Source organism: Colias eurytheme, chromosome 9 (assembly GCF_061535395.1).
Source record: "Colias eurytheme isolate Ceu_HAF_F1 chromosome 9, ilColEury1 Martin Lab GWU primary, whole genome shotgun sequence".
Lineage (NCBI taxonomy): Eukaryota > Metazoa > Arthropoda > Insecta > Lepidoptera > Pieridae > Colias > Colias eurytheme.
The window spans coordinates 5,338,456-5,357,537 of record NC_142988.1 but is presented as its reverse complement, the minus strand read 5'-3'; the positions used below and the strand labels follow the sequence as shown (position 1 = coordinate 5,357,537).

The window sequence follows — 19,082 nt, the reverse complement described above, 5'->3', positions numbered from 1 at the left end:
TTGAAATTGATATCGGCACCCTATATAAATGTGTTTTCCCAAGATATACGGAGTGCTGACGCGCCTACACAAACCAATCAACTTATTATTAGCTATAATTGTGTATGTATTAGCTACAGTTATAATTCCCACTCAGGAAGTACCTAGTACCTACATCCCGTCTTTACATGTCGTTGACTGAATTAATAAAGCCAGTATTAATTTCAACCTCCATTGGTCGATCGATATGCATATTTATGGGACATTTATTCAGCACCTATTGCGGTTTATTGAAAAATAAATGTATGGCAGAAAAACAGTTAAAATGGCCTGACCACAGCTTAACTGCGTCGCTTCCTGCGGCGACCACAAATGACCTTTTTATATCTCGTTAGAATTTAATGTGTTACTGTTAGTTATGGGATTATAGTCTTATGTCTTTGAATATGATTATAGACAGATAAATTAATTACTAGGTTCTGATGGAAGGTTATACAGAGCGCTACGATGTTTTTTTTTAAGTTTACAAACAGGATGAAAGATAATTCAGAAACTGTTTTAAAATTAATTTAAGGATTCCGGCATTATTAGTTCATATCTTATATATAAAAATGAATCGCAAAATGTGTTGGTAAGCGCATAACTTGAGAACGGCTGAACCGATTTCGATAATTCTTTTTTTATTATATTCCTTGAAGTACGAGGATGGTTTTTATGTAGAGAAAACGTAAATATTATGTACCACGGGCGAAGCCGGGGCGGACCGCTAGTTTTAAATAAAAACTAAAATGAATTAACATATAGATCAGGTAGAGCATATGAAATTAAAAACTTTTTAATTTTTCTCAGTCAAACCTTGGTTATTCCAAATCAAAGCTTTTGTGTGGTAAAAACGTAAACTATTGCCTAAGCCACAGACATGTATATACAAGGTGGGCCAAAAGAAATCACCCTATTGGAAGATGCTCTCATTTTTGCAAATGGCCGCCAATGTCAAATCTGTTTTGACATTTGTGTACTGGACAGATGTAGAATACAAGTGAACAAGCCATGGAGCGATACAGTACCCAATAACTTGGAATAATCGTGTCAACTTTTTTGCGTAACAATTCGTCGCCGATTCCCCGGCCGTCCGACACTGACTGCGCAAACACTGCGCCGTTTGGCCACCAACCTTGAAGAGTATGGGACCACACGAGACGTTGCCAAGAGTGGCCGGCCCCGGAGCACCCGTTCTGCCGAGAATATCGCCGCTGTCGCCGGAAACATGCTACGGGCACGGTGCACGCTAAAGAGCCATGTTGACTGAGTTTTTTTCTGCCGCAATTGGACGAATTAGGACTGGAGAATATGTGGTTCCAACAGGACGGAGCAACGGCACACACTGCGCGAGCCACAACCGATATTCTGAGGGCGGCTTTCCCGGGTCGCCTCATCTCTCGTTTTAGCGATTTGCACTGGCCCGAAAGATCGCCCGATTTAACCGTTCCAGACTTTTTTGTGGGGTTTTTTTGTTTACATGAACAAGGCTGAGACCTTGGAAGCCCTCAAGGACAACATTAGACACGAGTGCGAGAATTTGTCGCCCGAAGTTCTCGCTGAAGTGATGAGAAATGCCATAAAACGAGCCCGTATGGCAATCAATTGTGACGGCGCCCATTTGGCCGATATCATCTTCTCGACTTAACCAATAAAATTTTAAAGGTTCAAATAAACATAATCAAAAAACAGAATCGAAGTTTTTAATTTAGAAAAAAAATGAGAGCCAAACAACATCGGATGACTTCTTTTGGCCCACCTTGTATAAGTAGACAACGCAAGTACCGCGATCTGTATGAAAACCAAGCGTGTCATATTTTTTGTACTGACCTTGACGCGTTATGACGTCACGAGCGCTTTTTAGTGATGTTAATTTCATTTTACGCTAAATCGATTAGGCCGCCACTCGCGCGGCGATTCTAGTATCGTCCTATCCCATCGAAGTAAATCGAAAGAAATCAGATCAAACTAGATCTATGTCTAAGAGGTAGTCAAATAAATGAATCGTAATCGATTACTAAATCGATTCAAGACAGAAAAATGATAATTACCATAGACAGAGGGATGATAAAATAAAGTTATAAACCTTTTAATATTCTAACAAGTAAACTAATGTGTTTTAGCTTTTTCTTACATATTATGCCCATTGAGTTACCATGTACTACGTACTAGAGAGGCCATCGAAAGAAAGTAATGAAACTGTCAATCAATCAATCTTTATGTCCCGTTGCATCGATCCATTTTCCTTTTATGTTCGGGTTACTTGGAAAACTGAAAAAACAAACATAGTCTAAGCAATAAGGAGTTTTCTTAAAAAACTCCCAAGATGACACTTTAACTAATGGCGTCCATGTCATAATATTTATTTTTAGTACCTTTGTATTAAAATACTTCAACGCAAAGCAAAGAACTGTTGCATCAAATGAACATCACTAACCACAAAATTGGACAGAAAAATGAGAACAGAAAAATGAGAAGACGCTATTCATTGCTTGTTATCATACGACGCGATCTTTACCGTGCCAAGTAAAAGCCGCAATGTATTCCGAATCATTTCGTATGATTTGGTATCCGTGTTTGTCACGATCGTTTTCCACAGATATTCTTTATTTGATTTTAAAATAAATAGTGCATATTCTGATTAGAAAATTACTTACCGATGGAAGGAAACATCTCTGCTAACTCGGCCACTCACAGCTGTGGAGTTTCTACAGTTTATAACGGCGTAATTCGGCATTTTACTTTATTCAGCTTCACGTCTTTCCTTGGCGAACTGCAAGCGCGGACTGAGTGTAGGCCAGCGTCAAGTAAGTTTCATAATCGTAGTTTGGACACGGGAAGTACATACACTCGCTTAGTCTATCTTGATATATGTCCGTGGCCTAAGCCCTATTGAAACATCTACCTAAGAATACCTACATAAATAGGAATGAAGAGATCCTAAGAAATAATTGATTACGCTCAGCTTTGTTCCAGGTATGTATAACGTTCTCATACACTTGTTATAATCACATTATATGAAAAACCACTTTAACACACGCTTGGAAATAAAATTATCTGCGTATACAGCATATTTGTTTTCTTTAGACTCGCTTGCGCGAAAGCTAAATGTGAGAAGTCGTTAAAATTGTGTATTGTAGGGCATTCGCAAAAAGATGATTATTCAACCAACTCAGCGAACGTAAGAGATAATATAATATGTATAGAAAACAAGCAATAACATACAAAGTAAAAAGAAAATATCACTTTGTTTGAATGAAGAAGAAACAAGTAATTTAAAACGCTATAGCATGTATTCTATTAATCTATTATATCTCCGGCATAAATATTTTTTATGTTTATGGCAACTCTCTCAATTATTCTAGGTGTTCTATACGGTGTACTAGTTAATCCTTAAATGTAATGTTTATAAAGGTGCTAACTGTAAGTAAATACATACCTACATGAATTGTTAAAACAAATACTATTTTACAACTTGTTTGAACATACCATATTTTGCTGCACATGATCATTTTTCGTGTCCATACAATCTTTTGTTTGAACACACCGCTCCGATGGAAATTACGCATCAACAAATGATTTAAAGAAACTAATATAGCCTCCAATGGGGCCCTTGAGAATCAAGTGTCGGATTTGGAAGTCATTAATGTCATCGGAGAAACCGTGGTCGGCTTCTGTAACTCGATATAATAAGTGTCAAATGGAAATGAGTTTTATGTGTCCGTTTTAAGGGCTATGTTTTGGAGGAAGTTGGTTCGAACGGTCAAAGACGAGGGTTTTTGCAACTCATTGCATTATCCCGGCTTGTTAGTGTGGAGCGGCGCGGGCGACGGTAATGAAGGTTAGATGCAAGTCATTCAGTCGCGGCGCCGGAGCGCGTCATCGCATCATCGCGCTGTCAATACGTGATGCCCTGACAACGGAGAAGGTTATTTTCAAAGACGCAACATCACTAATTAATACCCACTACCCGATAAAAGTGGAGCGGCACCGGCCGCTTTGTTCTACTGTCAGCGCACTCTACCAACACGGATGCTCATTTGTGTTGAAATTATCGCTCTGATGACACGATTCTGTCAATTTTGTATGCGCACGTGAAAGACACACGAATTTATAGCCCTATTGTGATCTATAAATGTCTCATCTCTGTGCCTGTCTCTGTAGAATTCTGCTTTTAGTGTAAGTTCAAACTCAATAAATGCTATTTGCATAGTTCTTAGAGATCTCCATTCTTTTCCATTATTAAGTGGAAAAGGATGGAGATCGTATCGATATTTCGTATTGTAACACCCGATTTATGAATTTTAAAAAGAAAAGCAAAATAATAAATACATAATATTCTTGTTAGAGCATAATTTTCAACTTTGGTGACCGTCTGAGCGTCTGACGACATAGAAGAGGCATTTCCACTGCTCTATCAGGATCAAAACAAACTGCCTACGCAAACCCTGAATTTTATAACCATACGCTACCCTAAAACCAAAACACGAACCTCAAGTGTCGCTAAGCCGTCACGAAAAGTACAATTAGTTTAGCACTTATATCACAATGGGGCGCCCCGTCGCCTGCCACCCGCGGCGATCTCTCCGGACCATTCAACAAACTGGCTTATCATATCACCGTGGCGAATGATACACAATCCATCTCGAGGCATGATCGTGTGGACTATTTTGTTAGAGACTGTGATTCAGCAAATATCTTAAGGTTAAATGCTATTAACTGGCGACATTTAAATGACAAGCGATGAAATACAACATACAAATGTACATAATAGCAACATATACATTATACATCCATGTGTACAAAAATGAATCTCTATTTCCTAAGTGGTCACAAGTCACGTGTGAACGGCGAAATCAGTGCGATTTCGATAATTATTATTATTTTGATATGTTCGTTATTGTGATGAGAGGGATCTCATGAAAGAAAAACTCAAGAGTATTTGCGCCAGTATATAATAAAATGCAAAAACATAACGGCAGACAGGACGAAGTCAATTGGGCCAGCTAGTACCTATAAATACAATCATGAGGAAAAATCTCATATGTGAATAATTAAAAAAAAAATCTTGATTTAATTACATTTTTCGTTCTTAAATCATCATTATACACATTGCAAAACTTGAATGTACTCTAAACTTGTAACACATTTAGCGTTTAATGGCAAGTCTCACGCTGCATTTAAAATCGGCGTTATAAAAATAAATCCCCTACTTAGTAAAGCCACGCATGCGTCCCATTATGGCGGTAATAAGACTCATAGGAAATTGCAAACTATTAACTACAGCATCCGGCATTTAACTGTAAATTTTCCGATTGCAATTTGTCGTTACTCGTTGTACACTTTAAATTAATGGTCATTTCTTGTATTGTTAATAAGGAATGCAGCTTGGTTTATTGAAAGGAAACAAATATATTAGACCGGGAGATACTGACACAAAATTTCGAGTCATTTGTAACAGGATGGCGGTTCTACAGGGGTCTTAGTACGCAATGACAAAAAGAAAAACGATGGTGTGAACGCTGGTACCGGTGGCTTAGTCGCGTGGGCGTTAGTCGAACTCGTTGGAAAAATAGCGAAGTCAAACGATTTGTAACACAAAAATTTTATAATTTACCTATAGCCCATAAAAAAGAAGTAGGCGGTAGTGTCATGCCATACTTTTCCGGTGTGACTTACACCCCGCCATACCGACGCGAATGTGTTGATTTAAAAAAAAACAATTCAACCATTTGTACCAGGCTAACTTTTGCACAGGTAACCATCGTCGTGCAGCCATTTACGAAAATCGCCATGCCATACTTTTCGGACGATTCCAAATGGTCGCCATACCGCCGAAAATCTGCAAATTTTTTTTTTCGCCGAACCATTTGTAACACCCTAAATTTTTTTTTCAACAACTCCTGAATGATTATAAATAGAAGTGTGATAATGCCATACCTGTGGGAGGTGGCGAATGTGTATAAGATTTTTTTTATTGTATGATTTTATTCGTATTTTGAACGATTTGTAACAGTATGGCATTAATCTTTCCTATAAGTTTGAGGTTCAATAAATATAAATACAAAATTTCAAAGATCTAGGTGGTAGAAATCTTCACTTCTTTAAATTAATAATAAATTTATTTATGAAGTATGGCAGCACTTTTTCCCCCTACTAGAAGTATGGCAAATATAATAATGGTCACATTTTATCAAATACTCTCCAAAAATCCAAATGCAATACTGGTACAAAAATTTTGGCGAAAAAAAAAAATTTTTGCAGAATTTCGGCGGTATGGCGACCATTTGGAATGGTCCGAAAAGTATGGTATGGTGATTTTCGTAAATGGCTACACGACGATGGTTACCTGTGCAAAAGTTAGCCTGGTACAAATGGTTGAATTATTTTTTTTTAAATCAACACATTTGCGTCGGTATGGCGGGCTGTAAGTCACACCGGAAAAGTATGGCATGACACTACCGCCTACTTCTTTTTATGGGCTATCGGTAAATTCTAAAATTTTTGTGTTACAAATCATTTGACTTTCGCTATTTTTACGACGAGTTCGACTAACGCCCACGCGACTAAGACGCCGGTACCAGTGTTCACACCATCGTTTTTCTTTTTGTCATTGCGTACTTAGACCCCTGTAGAACCGCCATCCTGTTACAAATGACTCGAAATTTTGTGTCAGTATCTCCCGGTCTATATAGGAGATTGTTATTTGTTATTGTTTTGTTTTGAAACATCATGATTCCTATAAATTTGTTCAGACAAAACTTTAAAGATAAAAAAGCTTATATTGAACTTTTGCAAAGTTAAACTTAAATCACTAAATTTACTCTAGGGTAAAAGCCGGATAGTTGCGCCACTTTTCAAAAAAGCTATATTATGAAAAATTATGTACTTAATAAGAATAATGAAACATGTATATCAAAAGATAGGTCTTTAAACCATCATATTAGCCTATTTTATTAAACATAATTATTAAAGGTTTTGAGTAAATCCTGTTATATTTGACCTCTCAAATGAAGGATAGTTGCCCAATCTAGCGGATAGTTGCCTATCGTAAATAATACTTCAGAGGATACTTGCCTCGTGAAGGGATAGATGCCTCACAATATTTTTTTTAAATAAAAAAACAAATTTATATCAATTCACTTAATCAGTCTTTATTATTTGTTACAACTTTGGCATTAATCATCAGAAGTGAGGGATTTCATCTTTCCACATCGCATGCAGCATACAGTTTCATCCATATTAAATATTCCATAGTTAAGACAGTAGGTAATAAGTAGATCAAAAAATTTTGCAACGTCTTCTTGTTGAGACCCCTCGCTCTTTCAATTGATAAACCCTCAGCTTGCCTCAAAACTATTTCGGGATTTCTTTTCAGAAAGCTTTTTAACTATTGTGGCCCAGCCGTTATGCTTTAACCCCAAATTTTCGGCAAACTGGTAAGCTAGCTGACGAATTGTATTTCTTTCAGGAGGAAATCCTGCGTCTCCGAGCTTTAGTATATGAGTCACTAGTCTTTTTTCATTTTCAAAATCAAGGACAGGGTATTTTCCTGGAAGTTAAAATTAGCGAAATGAATATTGTACCGGCACGGAGATGCCTTATTACCAATAAAAACGCAATAATATTAATATTTGCTAGTGAAAGAATTTGTAGTTGCGGATAGTTGCCCCGAGAGCAACTATCCGCACAAGTTTCTAAGGCGACTATCCTTTTTGATACGGATACTTGCCCTTTTTATTTGCGAAATAAATCAACAATATTTTGCAATAAAATGTAATTAACAGCATAATTTAAAGTCTAATGCACGCAAAGAAACATAAACTATATTGAAATCACAATTAGTAACAAAAATATTCAATACAAATGACTTACCAATATAGTTTCAACGCCTATCGAAGTTTCACCGCGGAACAATTTCGCTCGCACAGATAAAACGCGTGATTCTACACAAACGATTGACGTGGCACTGAGGTCTGCGGGAGGGGTACTTACAACTATAGTAAAGCGTTATTGCCACTAATGTCCGTAACATAGTGTATTCGAAACTGCGGCAAGTATCCCACTGGCGCAACTATCCGGCTTTTACCCTATATTGCATATAACGTCCACAAAAGTATACTATTTTTACATAATAATATAGGTACTATTGTTTTCAAGCATGAATAATATAACTTAATTATACTTAACGATACACATTTCCCGATGACAAACAATAAACATAATTTAACTCAATCCGCCTGAAGCTAAACTAACCAGCACCGTCTTCTAATAAACACATACAAACAAATACACAGTACGTTTTCTATTAGGATACTCTAAATCCCTGCACTTATCATTAGGAGAGGGTCGATTGACGTCACCCTCCTGCCATATTTCACGATACGGGACCTCAATGAATTTCACTTTCCTCAGTCAAGGGTTTTAAACCGCGTCTGTCGTTGATGGCCCAACTAATGGCAGCAATGATCTTTTGAGGGTTTCTTTGTTACTATTGTTTTTGTACTTAAACTTATTGTTATATACGAAACAAAAATATATAGTAGTTTGCAGCTCTTGATATTGGACGTCTTTCGTGTACCTACCTATATGTTTAGGCAATTTTATACATTAACTAAGTATATGCACATGTAGGGATACTTACACAAAATGTAATGTCATCTTTAAGTAAATATGTACCTAGGTCACAAGAATACAGGAATTAGGTTACAGGAATAAAATTGGCTTGTCACTCGAGATATAAATTTATATACAGTTATTTAATATGTATAACCAATTCGTAGTCCACCTGTAACTTATAGATATCTAATATTAAAATGCCTTGCTTTATAAGCAGCAGTGGTCGTTCAAAGTATGGTATTAAATGAAAAACGGAATTGTGGCCGTTGCGGTCATTTCATTGAACCATTGAACGCGTCCCCTATTCACGTCGCGTCGCTAGCCACAGCCAGCGTACTGACGCGACGTACATTTGTATATGATTAGACCATTTTATACGCAATTACATATCGTTTGGAACTTAATTGCGGTCTATTGACTTAAGGCAAATTTAACGTTGTAAAATCTAATCAGTTTCGCATGGTAGTCGCTGTGCACAACGATTCATAAACGTTATTTAACTGCACATTATGACACATTACGTGAATTTTAGTTTCACACATCATGGAGTCAATAGAGGGTGGACCGCAAAATTCGGTTTCGTAATGTTACCCGAAATTGATATCCTCGCAATGTTGGTATAAAAAAAGGAAACAGATATGAAATGTTAGCCATGTACATTGGTGGTCGCGTGGCTCAGACCGCCCGCTGCGGCCAACACTCCGCTATGCTAATTCAATTGTGTTACGAGAGCGGATAGCCAGCGATACCATCGACTCCGCCCGAATTATCATAATAATGCGCGAGTCACCTCATTCGAGACTCGAGACGGCGACTCGCCTGTCGACACGTTCTATATACGAGCGATACATATCCCCTTCGTTAACAACATCGATACGCGATGTTCTACAGTGCAGCGAGTAGGTACTCGAAATGAAAACGGCCGTGTTAAGTCACGAAAGGCATCGTGTCTAATCGATTCGCCGAAGTGTTGAAAAGTGGCGAAAGCAGTTCTCATGGCGCGTCGCCCGCGGCTCATAATACCTACAGTTCATGAAGAACATTATTCCCATCTAGCGGAATGCAAATTGAATTATGGGACTTTTTGTGTGTCCAATTGTTTAATACCTCTTTGTTCTTGTGCCGCTATAAGTACGTGACGATTGAACACTCGGCGCCTTGTAATCGCTCGCTATCTTCCATAACTCTGCGAGCTCGATTGTTCTGCTTCAATCCGTTCGTGATGGAAAATTATAGTGTTTTATTTTATTGCTTATCTAATTGTCTCTATTGTTACGAGGAACTCTTATTTATACCGATGTCAGTACGCATGCGGTATCCGCTCGACATATCAGTTTTTCTATCAAATTAAATCAACAAGTAAAATGGGTAATTAGATACGGATGGAATAATTATGCAACATATGAATAAAAAATATTGAAGAAATGATAATCTCGTGTAAGTATAATTGGAGGGAAATAAAAGTAGGAGTGCATAATGATTATTTATTTTATGCTCTAAGACCATCCTACTTACAATGATTCCTTGTTGCATGCCCTCGAGACATGTACTCGAGTAATTTTCTCAGCAATTAATACCTTGTTCACTACACTCACAAACAAGAAAAAGTACACAGAAGTAGTAGAAAAAATAAAGCCCCATCTATTGAATAGTACTCTGTATTTAAGGAAGAGTCAATGTCCCAGATATTACAAAACTACTTACGTAGGTAATTACGACCACTGTATCTTTTATATTCACACCTGTTATGGGGTATTTAATAATTATAAGTCTTTTAATTATTATTTCATGTTAAATTTTTGCTTAGTTCTATACTAGATGGATATATTTTTTAATTAAATAATTGGTCAAACCAAAATGATTCATTATACATATGTATAAAGAAAGCCCGACTATTCTATACGAATTTTTTGTCTTTTTTTACGCAGTGGCCAATGAATTTCAAAATCAATTCCAACTCCTGTTTCGTGGCGAATATTAAGCTAAATTACTGAATATGGATATGAGAACTTCGTAAAATCAATAAAAGTGAAATAGATATTCTTAAATACAAAACATATCAATGTTAAACACCGACGCGGACGCCCCGGGCAATGCTCCAAATATTTTATTTGTTTGTTACTATCATATAAATGGAGCTAATTATTATAATTTTTGTGGAAATTACTGGAATTATGTAGCTACCAAAAATACGTGAGTTTAACGATGTTTTCTCGGAAGTGTCGACGCTGAGTGGAGGCCCAAGGCGAGCACGCAACCGTGTCTTGCATCCACTATATTCGCAACACGGCCTTGAACTTTTTCCTTTTGAGATTTGTAACTGACATTCGTTTGATTTATCTTGCGAAATTATATTCGTAGTAATACTAATTCATGCATCGGGTCGCATCGCTCTTAGCTCTACCACAGCTCTATATTGAAAGACTTTCATTGTATTTCTTTCGCGGTCTTTTGTTGTTATACCCTTGAATATAGTTTTAATTATTTCCGTAAATAAACTAGTGCTGTAATGTTGTTTCATAATCATTCAATGAAATGTGTATGCCAGTATGTAGGTAATTGGAGGTACCATTTTACAAATGTTCTTTCACTAGAATCATAATATACAAAGTATGCAAGTAACAAGCGAGAACAAAGCCGAAGCAAGAGATCCCTGTTTCATTTAGTTCGCTTTTTTGTCGACACAGAACAGGTTCGTCAAATTGCTGCTCTTATTATCTCCACCCAGCTTATGAAGGTCGGGCGTCACTTTGAAATTTTGGAGCAAATTCCGTCACGCAAAATATTACTATGGTTATTACCTATTTAAGTTTAGCTGGCAGAACGTTTACTAAATTGTGATAAACTGAATGATGTGCTGTTAGAAAATAATGAGATATAATGAGAAAAAGTAGCCTATTTACAAGTTTTAATAAATAAACCCAAGAGAGCTTTTGTCGTTACGATCACGTATCAACATTGTTCTTTATTTTACCTAAAGAATAAAGCTCACGATGAAAGTTCAAAGTTTATAATATCACAAATATTGTTCGCCACGGGCTTATTTGGGTGAGTGAAGGCGTGAAACCGCGCTAGTTACAACGATCATTAGTCCGCTTCACGCGCCCACATGGCGACCGCTCCTCAAATTGTTCCGAGCCAAATTATTTATTTAAATGCCAATTATCGGCTTGTGACGTAGTCCGGTTCATTTCATGCGCATGTGCGTTTGATTCGACATATGCGAGGGCGGCTTTTTGTCACTAAATTCAAACTGTCACGGTCTATTGGTGGCCGACCTCTTTTGTTTTCGTAGGCGATAATAAAATTGTTGAAGATATTATTATAGATAACAAATGGCCAAGAAATCTGCATGAAATGGGTAAATTTCGTATATTTTTTTATTTGTCCTAATACCAACGTTATCCACAATGGATCAATAACCATGTTAGATGATGCCCAAAGAAATATGATGTTCGTATATTTTGGATAAGTCACTTAAATGGTGTGGTAATGAGTGAGACATGCTCGTGCTCATTCTGTAGTCAGTACAATGTGTGCCGCGGGCTATGAAATACTTTACTTTGAGATTTATCGAAGAATACTTACTAACAGAACTGGTTAAGAAACGATTTTTTTACATTTAAAGTCATTACGTTAGCATTATCTGGAAATTATCATTAAATCAACGTAATTTGTTCTTCCATTTCTTACAAGATTTAATGCTGAATAAACATTAAAATTTTCATAAAAGTAACATTAATGTGATAAAATAAATTGCAATGTTTCAAAGTCATCCGCCGTGGATCGCGTGTTGAATGGCTCTTAATGTAGAAATAATGTCTGTGTTCCATTATCTTTTACTTAATTCGAACCTATTATTATTTTTCGTCGTCAGACTTTTTTGAGGTAACTATAGCAGATAAATCAATAAACTGTGAAAGTCCAATGTTTGTATTGTTATACAAGTTTTGTCTTTTTTGAGAATCCCTTTCTTCATTAAACAACACTACAGTTTTAAAAGGCTCAATATTTATACCTATTCCCATTCCTTTAAGTTTTTTATCTTCTATCTATGTATTACGATATCAAACGATGTGCTTTTATCACTTGTTTATGTGTATTTTGACAGGAATTTTAAATTAATTGAGATCATTCATAACGATGTTTATAGTTTTGAGTTTGTTTACTATCCAATCGATAAATCTACACTAACAAACAAGATGATAAGCTTTAAAGTTTTATCATAAATATTATTGAATATTTATCTGCATGATGAGGAAAATTATTTCCCGTATAATCGATAAGAGTCGGATATCGAGTGATAAAGATGAAACCCTTCGGTTAACGATTTCCTCCGTAATTATGGAGTTACGCTTTCCCTAGAAAATCACCATTAAACCATTTTGTAACATGACGTCACTCACTAATTGGGCGGTAACGACGCGATAAATCAATAGCCTATATCTCATAGCATAATATTATATGATAGTCGACAAGTATAATAATGTGTTATGCATTCAAATTCAACTAAAGTTTAACTCATATGTATAAGTATTTTGGAATTACCCTCACATTATAAAATTTCCTTTATGAAAATTAAAAATATTATTGCCAACACTTAAATTTAAATTCTTATATTCCCTTATTTCATTTTTCCGTTATATATTATAACACTATTTACTTATATCATAACGCTTCATTAAAATTTAATAACAAAAAAAAAAACGTATAAAAAGCTCTATCTAGCAAAATTATTATTATAAAGCTGCCCCTAAATTCACAAACGCCATTAGATTGGTTTAAACGACAAAACCAGACAATATGTCATAAATTGTAGATGCAACATGAGTTGATTTGCATTAGAATGTTGTGTTGGGGAGATTTAGCCCCGAGGGTAGCTACATCATTGCGTACAGTTTCAGCCGGAATTAACTCGGTAATTCTCTAATTGCACAATTAGCCGACGACAATTTACTTTCGAGCTATCGGCGAGTCAATAAATTATGCCGCTCCAATTGCTTTTGCGTTTAGCGTCAGAAAAAATTGTATCTTTAATGAACATGTCGCACAAGAATCTCTACAAATTTATCGCGTACGGCACAAATATGTGTACAATGCACTGTACACCAAAATTTCACACTTTCGTCATGAGAAAATTACAAGCACGAATATACCGCGAAGTAATTACAGGCAGATAATAAATAAGCAATTTACCGTATAATCCGCTGAGCACATAGAGATCGATGATTGGCCTCATTACTTTCAATAACGTGTTTTCGGAAAAATATTAGGTAATAAGTATAGTTATGAATTTTATGAAATACAATTTTCTCAGTAACGACTTCACGATCATCATAATAACACGGCGAGGGCTAAGCGTTTCTCTTGAATATTCATTTGGGTTCATCATAATTTCGGTAGATAATTTTAAATTATCCAATAAGAGTGAGACGTGCTGACTGGCTGCCTGCGCCTGCGCTGCCCACGTCCTCTACGATTTATTAGCCTCTCACATTAATGTGAGTAATTTAATTGTGATAAACCATTAAATTTTATGACTCTGAATATTAGATAAATGCTAAATAATTTATTTAATAGGAGCAACTGATTCTAAGCTATTCTAGGTAATTCCAGGTGGTCTAGGTATAATTCAACGATATTATTATTTATTATATTCGCGTTATATTTAATACCCTTATAAGTATTTCATTGAACATTTACATGTTTACCGGTTACCGTTTATTATAAGATGGAAAAGGAAAATTTAATTAAAAGCATAGTTAGGTACGCAAGCACATAGTTAGCTCTTTGAACTGAAAGCAAATGTCACAATTAATTTAAGAAGAAAGTTACATCACACCCGTAACATCACACAAACGACGATTTGATTTCCCGCGTTTTTTGTAACAAAAGATCTTCGTCATTTTTGACAAGGAAAGGTTATCAAGACTGTAATGCTGCGCGGCGCCGCGGTGTCGGCTCGCCCTCCATCTCCGCTTTGATCCAATCTTGGAACCAACTCTGACCAATTACCTATATCACTCCGTTTCGGGACCCGAATGAGCCATAATGCCTACGTAATTATGAATGACCGTCGCCTTCTCACGTTAATTCTACTCTCATAATTCGGATTAAATAAGTTGGGAGTGTTTAGATTGGCCTTTAAAATTAAAAAAAAATACATAAAGAAATGGAAAAATTACATACTTCGTAGATTTATGTAGACATGCTTAATAAATGAAAAGTGCACCTAGCCTCTAAGTTTATAAAAAGGCTCTTTCAAAAACACATAAATATGCAACAGAAGTCGCCATTGCTGTAAACTAATCAATGGAAAAATGTAGTGTAATTTCGGGTGGTAGCGAACTTGATCATAAACATGTCGGTTAATAAACTGGTTTGACCAAATATACTTAATTTTCATGCAAATTCACTAATATTATTGAGATCGAGCAAACATCAATTTAATATAGACTTCATAAAAATTAATGGGCACTGTCTAGTGGAATAGATGTATCCACTTTTTCATTTACTCAGATGTAAATGACCGGAGACTTCACAGCGCAATTTGGTGGTTTTTTTATTATTTTTTTTATGGTAATCGTAATTGTCATGGAGTTGATTGAGACCCATAATAAAGTACGACTCATAGATTAAGCTGATAACAATTGGACGATTCCAGTAGTACTGTTACTGAAATTAAATACGAGAAAACATGCAAATGCCAATAATAATATTAAGTTGCTTGGTAATTACAGACGTAATGGAATAACTTTTCTTCAAATAGACTGATAAGGTGTGGTTTCTTTTTGTGGTACATTAATATTTATTAGGTTCTCATTTTCTTGATTCTCTTATCAAAATATTGAAATAAAAAAAATAACTGAATAGCATTTCAGATAGCGAAGCGTTGAATCAATTATTTTAACATCAATACAAAAGACAACGAACTTTGCTTTAAAGATGGATGATTTGTATGTGTAACTAACGTAGGAGTTTAATGGTATGAACATTTATATTCATGAAAAAAATGTCAAAGATATAAAATAGCGCATATAAAATTTTAGATGTAAAGCCCCACGCACACTGGAACGACAGCTGCACCAATCACAATGTAATGGGCGTGGTTGAACCCCGCACCCTTCATCCCGTCCTGTGTCCCGAGCCCCGGATTATATTATTGTTCTCAATGAAGCTTTTTTATTGAGCCTTTGTCTCATATTGGGGTGAAATATCCGGTCGGATATACCGTTTCCACTCATCCTTACACAACAGGATAAAAACACCGGCGAAAGGATTATTATTCAGTTACATATAAATGCGTTGATAAATTTAATTCAATATACAATATAAGAATAATAAGTCTTATAAATTTCAAGTTGCGATCTGCACACGATTGATGTTAAATTTTTAAATGGCATTTGTATTTTGTACAACGTCGTTAGGAGGCATTTATTAATTACGACGTCCTGCGGCGATGTCGAGCGGTAGCGGTCGGGAGCTGTCACCGATCTGCTTAATTGTGAATGCACCACCTATAACCTTTTCTTAATTTATTTATATTGTTTTAAACGCCCCAGGCTTAACGCCGCAGCATTGATTCCCATATAAATTAGGCTATAAATCAGATTCGACACTAAAACAGATTCTCACGGTTCAAACTCGCTCAGTTAATTAAAATCGTATCACGTTTATGGTCGTGATGAATAATTATTGACTTCTCGTTTTTCCAGGAGCATCCGAGCTTACGCGGCACGCCTTTGGCGATGCTAGCAGCCCAGTGTAACAAGTTGTCAAGCAAATCTCCTCCCCCGCTCGCCGACGCTGCAGTGGGCAAGGGATTTCATCCGTGGAAGAAAAGTCCGGGGACGCATTCCCCACCAGGTGCTGGCGTAGCCCCTCGTACACAGCCGCCGTCTTGCACGCCGTACGGACGGGCACCGACATCATGCGCAGCAGCACCCACCTATGGAAATGACCTATATTTCCCATCATCAGGAGACCAACTTCTTGGAAAAAGTGAATCGAGCGCAAGTCTTGGATCAATGTATTCTAGACATCCTTACGAATCCTGGCCTTTTAATGTTGGAGGTGGAGGTGGTAGTGGAGCACTCAAAGCGGCAGAAATGGGTGGCGTTGGGGCAGTCGGAAGCACTTGGTGGGATGTTCATAGTGGTTGGCTAGACGTTGGAGGTCAAATGGCAAATTATGCAGGTCAAGATTACTCGCAACTCACTCATTCTCTTTCGGGTGGCGCTCATTTACTCCCACCGGCACCTCACCTGTTGCAAGACGCTTACAAATCTGTGTTACCCACCCAAGGATCTTTTGGACTACATGCGCCCGGCTCCCCTGCACCCCCTGCACAAGCTCCATCACCACGGTCGCAACGAAGATACGCCGGTAGAGCCACATGTGACTGTCCTAACTGTCAAGAAGCCGAACGACTCGGACCCGCCGGAGCTCATTTACGTAAAAAAAATATTCACAGTTGTCACATTCCAGGATGTGGAAAAGTATACGGAAAGACTTCTCATTTAAAAGCTCATTTACGCTGGCACACCGGAGAGCGGCCGTTCGTATGTAATTGGCTATTTTGTGGCAAACGATTTACACGATCCGATGAATTACAGCGACACCTTCGCACGCATACTGGAGAAAAGAGATTCGCGTGCCCCGTGTGTAATAAGCGATTTATGAGGTCCGATCATCTCGCGAAGCACGTGAAAACACATAACGGAGGCAAAAAGGGAAGTTCGGAATCCTGTTCAGATTCAGAGGAAAACAGTCAAGGAGAGAGTGGGGTGGGAGGGAGGTCGCCAGAGCATCATTTGGACGTGAAGCCCGGGACGTTAGTGTGACGGGGGTGTGCGGCGCCGCCCGTGCCGCATCATGCCTCGTCGCTTCTGTGATACCGCTGGCTGACCACGCCATCTGTACATAGCACATATCAACATGTATAGTAACGTCAAAGTGTAAAAAGGACTGAAAAGTGCGTCTCGTGAGGCCTAGTGTATCCTGTGAGACTAAAGTGTACAGTTTAGTTTATATTTATATGGAATGTCTTATTTCTATGATAGAGATAATATCATAAATAGTTTAAGTAGTTAAACACTTGTCCAAATTGCAGTTGGTAACTTATTGTAATAAATAATTATTAATACCTCAGCAGGTCCCAACAAAATCAGAGTTTATTTATAAAATTTATAGTGTAGATTATTGTACCTTACGAATAATGTAATTATAAAAGGTCCGATAAATAGATGGTTGAAATTTTGCAATAATCATTCAAAAGTATGGCATATTTCTAAAGGATGTACAGAGATGATGGACCATTGTCCTACAACTATCCATTGCTACAGAATATTTATTTGTGGTTCTAACATATGTGAGAGCTTTCTAAAATTTGGACCATCTATTCATTTCAAGCCTAAACTTTTTCTTCGTGGTTCGTTCATAACCATTTATGCATTTTGTTTGTTACGTCATCTTATTAGATTGAAGTAGAATAATTGTTGATTTAACAGCATCACTTGTCAGTTAATAGAGAATGAAAGTAATTCACTTTTTGTAAAATAACAAAAGTTTAGAGCTAATACTATATTTTCTTCTCTGAAAATATGCAGATATGTTATAGATTTGTGAACTTACATATGTTTTATAAATGCACAAATAGAATTTAATAATATTTTGAATAGAATGAAATAAATGTGTAAAAATTATAAATTATGCTGTTATGTATGTACAAAGGATGCAAGTTAAATTGCCTGAAATTGATTTTATAAAATTGAAATATATTTTCCGAGTGGAAATTTGTATTTTCATTGATTACCCCTACTTGATATACATATATAACAAACTAGGTTTCCGCCCGCGGCTTCGCCCGCGTTATCAAAGAAAAACCCGCATAGTTCCCGTTCCCGTGGGATTTCCGGGATTGCGTCATTCTCCCGGGATAAAAAGTAGCCTATGTCCTTTCTCGGGTATCAAAATATCTCCATACCAAATTTTATGAAAATTGGTTCAGTAGTTTAGGCGTGATTGAGTAACAGACAGACAGATTACTTTCGCATTTATAATATTAGTATGGATGGTTATTGGAAGTATGTAAAGATTATAAAAAATAGATAAAAATAGTAGAGCTAAATTTAAAAATTATGTAAAAAACGTATTAGTTCAGAGAGCCTATTATAGCATTAAGGAATATATGGAAGATAAAAACCCATGGAGGGTTCTCGCGTAATAACCACAGGACAGTTCTTTGGCATATTATCCTAATATACAGGATATTTTGTAAAATTAAATTGTAATACTTCAGTATTACAATGATTTAAAAGAGCAACTATGGAGTTTCTTGAAGGTTCTTCTCCATAGATACCTACCTGCTTTCCGAATCGGTGGTAGATGTTAAAATTATGTATTGACGTTTCAAAAGTGCTTCTCGAAGAAGTCTTATTGAATAA

At 36.7% G+C, this 19,082-nt stretch overlaps 1 protein-coding gene across 2 annotated transcripts in view; it reads left to right on the top strand.

Annotated features, from left to right (window-relative positions):
- Sp1 (transcription factor Sp8) overlaps positions 1–17,962 on the top strand; it is a 30,977-nt gene extending 13,015 nt beyond the window's left edge. For both annotated transcript variants that reach the window (XM_090105121.1, XM_090105122.1), the window contains exon 2: positions 16,353–17,962. In XM_090105121.1, coding sequence (XP_089961247.1) covers positions 16,353–17,480 — 1,128 coding nt within the window. In that variant the 3' untranslated portion in view covers positions 17,481–17,962. The remainder of the gene's footprint in view (positions 1–16,352) is intronic.
- Positions 17,963–19,082: the final 1,120 nt, after the last annotated feature.